This window comes from Cydia fagiglandana, chromosome 6 (assembly GCF_963556715.1).
Source record: "Cydia fagiglandana chromosome 6, ilCydFagi1.1, whole genome shotgun sequence".
NCBI lineage: Eukaryota > Metazoa > Arthropoda > Insecta > Lepidoptera > Tortricidae > Cydia > Cydia fagiglandana.
In genome coordinates, this window is record NC_085937.1 from 11,933,952 (window position 1) to 11,943,329 (window position 9,378).

General features: G+C 37.0%; 1 protein-coding gene across 1 annotated transcript in view; it reads left to right on the forward strand.

Annotated features, from left to right (window-relative positions):
* LOC134665243 (G-protein coupled receptor dmsr-1-like) overlaps nt 1-9,127 on the forward strand; it is a 51,300-nt gene extending 42,173 nt beyond the window's left edge. The window contains exons 3-4 of the mRNA XM_063522129.1: nt 76-256; nt 8,910-9,127. Of these exons, the coding sequence (XP_063378199.1) occupies nt 76-256; nt 8,910-9,079 (351 nt within the window). The 3' untranslated portion in view covers nt 9,080-9,127. The remainder of the gene's footprint in view (nt 1-75; nt 257-8,909) is intronic.
* The last annotated feature ends 251 nt before the right edge of the window (nt 9,128-9,378 follow it).

Consider the following 9,378-nt stretch of genomic DNA (forward strand, 5'->3'; position numbering starts at 1 on the left):
ATATTAGCAAATCATTTTGACAGTTCTAAAAAAGTAACTGATTTGACTAGTAGGAAAATACCCTATTATGTGCAGGGTGAGAAGGCGCGCCTGAATGAGGACGGGGCCAAGCGCGGCGGCGGGCGCACCGACCGCACCACCCGCATGCTGCTGGCTCTGCTCGGCCTCTTCTTGGCCACCGAGCTGCCGCAAGCTCTCTTCGGCCTCCTGACGGCGACGGCGCCACGCTTGTTTCAAGTCTGCTACTATACGTTCGGTGAGTAATACAGGGTGGCCAAAATAAATGCATTCCCGTTGCCCGGGAGGTTTTGGAACTATATCGAGCAACTTTTACTATGGGACCAAACCCAAAATCGCGGAAAAACATTTGGCTGTTTCATACATTTTGGCTGGTCTATTTTCTATGGGAGGTTAATTTTTTTTCGCGATTTCGGGGTTGTTCACATAGTAAAAGTGCTCAGTATAATCCCAAAACCTCCGTGGCAACGGGAATGCACTTATTTTTTGGCCAACGTGTATATGGTAACCTTTTTCGTTTGGTCATTGGGTCTTATTGACTATAAAAATCCTTGATTTGGGCGCTTAATTACTCCACCAAATAGTTTCTTTAATTTTACGGTGAGTAGCTAATTATGTAGTTTGAACAATTAATTTGCTACGATTTAGCCCTGTCGATCATAGGTAATGTACCTTATGGGCAAGTTTATAGGTAAGGTAAACACACTAAAGATTATATTGTAAGATATTTTTCATAGAATATAAAACCAGCTAACAAAAGCGTTGTTACGGGTCATTAGGAATATATGTACCCCATTAAGGGTAACATCTTACACTGTGCCTGAACACATCATTATTTTATGAGTATTCGCTGAAAACAGTAAAGTTTTAAATGGTAGAAATAAAATGTAACGTATCGGTCGTGTTATTCGTGTAAATATAATAATGTTGACTACCTATAATAAAATAAGTATCACAAGTAAACATATCTTGACTTGAAGCGGTGGTGGCCGAGTGGATATGACGTTCGACTTTCAATCCGGAGGTCGCGGGTTCAAATCCTGGCTCGTACAAATGAGTTTTTATGAACTTAATATGTACGAAATATCATTTCATCATTTGATATTTACCACTAGCTTTTCGGTGAAGGAAAACATCGTAAGGAAACATGCATATGTACATCAGCGAAGAAATTCAAAGGTGTATGTGAAGTCCCCAATCCACATTGCGCTAGCGTGGGGACTATAGCCCAAGCCATCTCACGCATGAGAGGAGGCCTGTGCCCAGAAGTTGGACGTATAAAGCTGAATTATATATTATATTTATATATTATATCTTGACTTCGACACTACTACACTGTCCCTTACTAAGTATGTACTTATAAAGTCGGCCTAGTAGCAGACAACGATGCTATGGTACGTATTAAATCCGACTGATCCGCAGCTCCCATTCTAATCAACCGCTCCATTTCACGCGCAAATGGCACTTATGCCGTGCTTAAGGCGAATACTAATCACAATGGTCTTTGTGAATTTGCTATGAGTGCGACATTGTGAATAATTACCCAAAATGTGTTGAGTTATATATTGCTGCAATCTGACGATAACGGTGTATAGGTACTAAATGATTACATTCATATAAATTGTGTGTGCTTGAAACATAAATAGGTACGCACTTTAAAACCGAAGCCACCTTTTTATTCCCAGTTGATATTGAATATTAAATCTTATCACAAATATAACGACACCCACCAATAAAATTAACGTTATTTCTAATACGTTTGATGAAATAACCAGAAAAGGGTAACGTTTTGCTTGAATTTAATTAAACTGATAAAATGTATGTGTGGTTCAAGTGGGATTTAAACTCTTAATTTGCGGCTTTATCTGTCTATCCGAATATACGTAAATCCGTGATAAGATCCTATTCATTGAATTAATGGAAATTAGTTTATTCCTACCACTAAGCCAAACGGTCAGGTACTTACGCGTTGACACTGCAGTATGTAGATAGCAACTTAGCTTAGCTTGACTAAATCTAGTTTATATAGGTTTATATAGGTACCTTCATTTATACTCACAAAACATTATACCTACATACTAATCGCATACCCTCACCTTTGTAAACTCTCTATTTAAAATCAGTCTCAGTTTAGAGGTATTATTATATATACCCGATTAAATATTTACTTAAGACGAAGTAAATAAACGGCACTGAGGTGTAAAATCAGTAGGGTGACTTTAAATTGCAGTCAAAGGTATGCGAAATTCAGTTTTCAGGTGACTGCTCAAAGCTTAATGGCTTAATTATGAAAAGCTGCGAAATATGACATGCTGAATCATCGGTTGATATTATGTAGATGCCGTAGTGTAACCGAGGCGGTTGATATATAAAAGTTATTATGGTTCGCTGTTGCATAAAATTAGTTTGTGTAACATAAAGTATGTAAAAATAGTATTCATGTATTTATGTACGACCTACTAGTTTTATACTTCCAAATCTCAGCTACTTTCTACTAGAAAATTACCACGCAAATGCTTTATTCTTTACCAACCGCCTGAGATAAATAGTAGACCTATATACAGCTTACGTACCTATCCTAACTAACAGCGTTTGAATTTCCACTTCTCCCCACTTAGTGCCGACTATGCACCACTTAAGCATTTAAGAGGATGATGATCAGCACAGAACATATTAATAAGGTTAACCTTATACGAGTATTCCGTTGTGATCAGCATAATGTGTTGTGCAATCTATTTGTATCAGATTTACGAAGAAACGCTTGTGAGTTTCATTTTATTACAACTACATACTTATTATCAGGCCAGCATTGAATGCACAATTATGTCAGAAGATTTTATTTATTTATTGAAAACACTCTAATAACTGACCGATACATAAATAAAAATGGATATTAATCGTAGTTTCATTGAATAATTCGTCAGTAATTGGCCACCTGTTAATAACTGGCCACCCTAAACTAAAAAAGTTGCAACTTCTTGTGTAATAAATATAAAATATAAACTACAAAAATCGTGGCGTAGCGCGCAGTACCTATTAAGGTAGCCACTGACGAGTCTTCCAACAGTCCAAATAGCGTGGCTGCAATCCAAAATCGGTCCGTGAATGTCAAAAACGTAGGTACAATGTTTAATATTAGGATGCCGTCCATTTGGATGAATCCATTTTAACGGCATCCATTTGGAAGGCTCGTCAGTGGCCTGCTTTAGTGACTTTTTGGCCCGCAGGCGTCGCTCATCTCATAATAATTATAATGACACATCGTGTAATAAATTGAATTTTGTACACGAAAGCAGGCGTGTCTCACTCCGCGATTTCGTCGCTTTGCTACAGGTAGCTAAAAGTGCATCCGTTCGGCCCCAATCGTAACAGACGCGTTTTGTTAGAGAGTGAGTCTTCCGTACTTAGTACTATTATTTATTCTTTGACGAAAGTGTTTGGAAATCATATTGCGTATGCATTTATACTCTCATCCAATGCATACTAAAGTAGGTGTCCGACTTATTTGTGGACTACCTGATATCACCCTTATAATATAAATATAATATCACTGATAATGTAATGTGACACGTGGGCAAAACTAGATCACATATCAAGACCGTTGTCAATATTTAATAATATTTGGCTCATCGAAGCATTAGATTACTTTCATTGTATATTATTTTTAGATTCGTTTTCACGTGGTTTTATTTTTTAATAGAAATTCCTACAATATCAACTAGTGGTCACAATTTAGACAATATGCTTCTACACTACATATAATAGTGTAATCTCTGTTTTAAATACATTTAACTTTTTGAGACAAATTAATTAGGTATAATTTTCAACTGATACCTTAAAGATTTAATTAAAATTTTCTTTCCCGAACAAAATAAACGGGCAGCTAAAACTTCGTTTATATCAACAAATTAAATCAAAGTTTTCACAATCAAGGCAAGTTAATGAATCATTTGGCGTTGAAGGTAGATCAACGAACAAGAGCTATTTAAAGAATAATTTTTATCTTTAGTTATAAAGAGCATATTTAAAATAGTCCAAAGTTTATTAAAAAGCGCTAAAGGAATCGAAACTAGTTTAATACCGATAGTTTATGCAGCAGCAGCCATGATAGTTTTATACTTATTAAACATTATTGCGCAGTCGGTAAAAGTGCTACCAGCATCTGTTCAGCAATGCAAATTACCTTAGTCGGTCATACGAACGGGTACATGGCGGCTGATAGATAACATATCAGCACAACTTCTGAACCGTGTTGTTGCTCTTTCATAATTAATGTGAATTAACTGCCTTTTTTGTAATTAAAGTTTCTTAATTATATTTGAACATGCTGACAGATGGTTTTTTAACTTTGGAAAATTAATTTCCATTATTATATCATATCTAAAGTTTATTGATTAGTATAACTTTCTAACTATACCTAAAAAGTGAAACAAAAAAATAGTAATCACAACAATATATATACCGGGTGTGGCCTGTGACATGAGCAAATAATTAAAACATAGATTGTACTCCTCAAACGGTGACACTTTTGTTCAACAACTTTTAAAAATTATGAATTATTTACACTCCCTATTTTTCATACAAAATAAATATTATCTTCAATGGACGCCATCGCCACGCCATATCATTGTGATTGACGTTGCTTGTCACGCCTTAAACATAACAGAATTCGCAATACATTACGTCTTAGAATAAACTTTAAAGTGTATTAAAAATCAAACCACAAGTTATTTTTAAAAGTCGCTAAACAAATGTTGGTCAGTATGAGGAGTACAGCCTACAGTTAAATTTTTTGCTCATATTACAGGCCACACCCGGTATGTATATCATAACTTAATTATGTGGCGTTAGTAACATTTTTGAATCATGGAAAACATTACATGTTTTAGAGTACCTTATGACATATATATGTATATGTATATCATACTCGATTGTGTAAGCCGCCTGTTCTTGCGGCGAATTATATTTTTAACCGACTTCCAAATCCCAAAGGAGGAGGTTATCAATTCGGTTGTATGTTTTTTATTTTTATTTTTTTTATTTTTTTTATTTTTTTTATTTTTATTTTTTATGTTTGTTACTCCATATCTCCGTCATTACTGGACCGATTTTGAAAAATATTTTTTTGTTTGTATGTATATGCATACAGATTGGTCCCGTTTTTGTCAAAATCCAGTTCTGATGATGGGATCCATGAGGAATCGACGGAACTCCTCAAATCTTAAAGGCATACATATGGTGATTTTTGTGTTTTTATCAACAAATCAAGCATATACATTCAAAAACGTGACATTTGATGAAGTGGAACTGCTGATGATGATCAGAACGGAACTCTTCAACGACGCATAGTTCACGTTTGGCGATTTGTCCTCTTCGTTATGTTTGTTAAGCAAGTTTAGTTTTTAAGCCACATTTCTGTCAAGCTCGAGTTCTGATGATGGGATCCATAAGGAATCGAGGGAACTCCTCAAATCTTAAAGACATACGTATAGAATTTTTTGTATTTTTATCATAAAATTAAAATTAAAAACTGTCGCATTTGATGAAGTGGAACTGCTGATGATGATCAGAACAGAACTCTTCAACGACGCATAGTACATGTTTGGTGATTTCGAATTTCGATTTTGACTTGGACTGGGACCCGGACTCATACCCGGATCCAGTTCGGACCCGGACTCGGACTCGGACTCGGACCCGGACTCGGACCCGGACTCGGACCCGGACTCGGACCCGGACTCGGACCCGGACTCGGACCCGGACCCGGACTTGGACCGGGACTCGGACCCGGACTCTGACTCAGAGACCCGGATCTTGACCCGGAAAACCACTATGATACCTAAACTAAATAAACCACTATGATTACCTACCATAAAATGTGGGTATGATGATGCCAAACCCCTCCCGCTCAAACTCCCGTACACCGCACTGCATGCGCCATTAAGTGGGTTAGGTTAGGTTTGAACTGCGATCCTCACAGAACCGAACAAAAGTGGGTTATAGTTCGTTTTTTTTAGCATTAGAAAGAACTTGCAAGAAGGTAAGCGATTTTGACATGTCTTTTAATTGAAAAACGCTTTTTAAAATTCAAAAACTATTACTGATGAAAGCAGAAGAATATAAATGATCGTATTAGATTCATAATTGTTACATATTTGCCGTAACTTATTTTTAAAATGTGTTTTTCAATTAAAAGACACATCAAGATTGTTTACCTAATTTCTAATGCTAAAAAAAACGAACTATAGGTTTGGTTAGAACTGCGAGTCTTACAGAAACGAAATGCTACTAGAAAAGTGGGTTTGATTAGGTTCGAACTGCGATCCTCACAGAACCGAACTGCTATCAGAGAAGTGGGTTAGGTTAGGCTAGATAACTACGACCCTTACGGAAACGAAATGCTACTAGAAAGTAGGTACTGGTTTTACCTCCTTTTCTACATAGTGCACCATCTACCATAATCTTTCACCGGGCCCCATAGAAGTCGGTTTTTTTTTCTTAAAAATTATTAAGTACTTAGTTGTATTATTTATCGTGCCGCCAAGGGACAGCACCACTCCCTTCACCCACAGCTATTTCACATTATCTTTTGTCGTCGCAAACGGCGGGAGCTCTTTCCCGGCCCCGTAACCGTCTGTCTGTCACGAACATACCAGACTGGACTTAGGTAGGTACTAGTAAAAGGCATGTTGAGTAGAAAGAGATGAAATAAATACATTGTTGTTGCGAAAAACTATTGCCAAACACTGATTATGTTTATTGATTTACTATCGTGGTTTGTGGACGAATAGGAAATCAGAAAAACAAAAGTATTAAAAAAATTCACACTACTCTAACCAGTGCCGCAGTTGCAGTATATGAGTATGCCCAAAGTTTAAAGAGGATTGTATGATGATGATGATGAAGATGAAGGGCTGGGCAGTTTGACCCTTTCGAAATTAAGTAGAACTACGTATGAATAAGTGACGCATCTACCTCGATATTTAAGTTTCTTATCATCAACAAATAGTTTTATTTTTTGACTCCAAAATACTTTTTCCGTTGCGTTGACTGACTTACTTATTTACACTTGACGGATCCATTGGGAATATAGAGTGAGAACAGTTTCATGTAAGAAAAGTATACGTTTTTTGTTTGAAGAAACGTCATATTTGATACTGATATATCTAATCCATATCGTTTCTAGATCTATTAATTGACCTATCTTAAAGTTCGAATCGGGACGGTATCCATTTTCCACGCAGGTCTTCGACGCTGCAATTTTTAACTGTTAACCGAGAATAAAGGAAGTCACGAGAAGTTACAAAATGAATTGTTACAAAAGATTCTTGGCATAACTTGTCCTTTCAGTTATAGATATTCGCCTTAACTGAACTTTTGATGGGTATCTAGTCATAAACTCAGGCAATTAAGCGAGCTTTCTTCCGAGCTTACAGGCGTAATTAATCAAAGTAACTTTACTGAACTTTTGACCTCACGTAGTTGGAAAATTGATATTTAAGGCCACGAGTGAGGTGAATTTTGTGAAATATTACACATTTCTGATTTTATCTATTTATCATTAATAAAGGCATGGTGAATTTAATATCAACGGGCAGAATTCTACTTGCCCTGGTAATTTAGAATCAAACAAAAGCTAAAAGTGCTTAAAGTCGTAAAGGAAAGCGAATAGCGTAACGTGATAAATTAAATAAATGGTTTAACGTGATAAATTATGAAGGGTCTGGACCGTTTGTGAAGGTAAAATTGTTATAAAATTATATCATTTGACTTGCAAATAAATTATTCGCTAGGAAGCATAATATGTCCGCTAGGATTTTAAATTACTGATTCCCCATGCCATAATGTTAATCTCAGTTCGATACGGGTAATTATGGCTATGGCTACCTTAATACAGACAAAATAAATTCGATATGTAAAAACGCCGTCCAATCACGATGATTGTACTCGTAATATTAACTTTTAAATTACTTATTGAAACAAAAAAAAGGAGACAACTAGAACTACAAAAATGTATAAAATGTATATAATAAATTGTCTCGATTCTTGGTACGACACAATGAAATGATGATGATGATGATGATGGTTAAGTTATATTTTAAAGCCCTCTTATGTTTCTGTTGTATAGTATATTATTTAACCCAGCGATAAAGGGAGGGCTTATAGGGCGGCACATAAGCTTTATTTGGGTTCAGAAGGATGGCTAGGCAGTCCAGTCCAACAGATCAGGCTTACACAGATCTATTGTTCGAGAGTTTCATTGATCAAACGCTAAGCCACAAAGATGCATAGGGCGGCTTCACACTGTTTTGTTGTCGTCTCGGACACCGGACCGAACTCCGTCAGAATTAATCCTAAACTATAACATTTTACGAGATCAAAACTGTTATTTTTGGTGGCTCATTATCTTTGGCTGGGACTCTGTTTAAACAAGGTGTAACTAGATTACTGAAGACACGTTTAAGGGCATGATTTTTGATATCGATTTCTGATTAAAGTGATTAAGGAAATGCAGGGTAAAAAGTTCTGCTACCGGCAGTTTTTGTTACATCTTTGTATTGTAAGGAATGATTGCAATGATCTCACAATCATCTACCAACATTGGCAATTTTAGATAGTGCTCGATATCCAATGATCCATACCTTTATGAGGCCTTTTTAATTGCATATGAGGCAAACGAAGACAAGTCGCCCAATGGTAAACGATCACCGTCGCACATAGACACCCTCAACACCAAAGGGGTTGTAAGTGCGTGGCCGGCTTTTAAGGGAGTACGCCAGAGAAGTACGCTCTTGAAATGATTTAGGCGACTAATGTCGGCATGAAAAAATGACGGGGTATAAAAATGTCTAAATACATATTTACCTTTTTCTAAAATATACATGTGTTGTCAGGTGAGGTGATGGACCTTATGGCGCTGGTGGGGTCGGCTATAAACTTCGTGCTTTACTGCAGCATGAGCCGGCAGTTCCGCAGCACCTTCGGGCGGCTGGCGCGCAAGCTGCTGCCTCTGCCCGGGCCGCCGCAGCCCGACGCCGCGCCGCTCACGGCCCGCAAGGCGTAGCATTCGCGCACCGCGACCACCTCGGTCGCGCATCTATGATCCAAAAAATCCAAACGCCTTCAGCCGGCCTAGCCAAGGGTACAATCGCTATCGTTTCGACAACGAAAAGCTTTATGTGAAATGAAATACTCCATAGTTTAATATACTTAATATTAATAGTAAATAAGAGCGATTTACAGCGGCAGTTAAGCCTCAGGGGGCTTTGTTCGCTGTCATGATTTTTTTAAATGTATTATTCTGTGTTAATAAATAAATGAAAAAAAAAAAAAAAAAATGTCTCTCTATCACTCTTCCATATT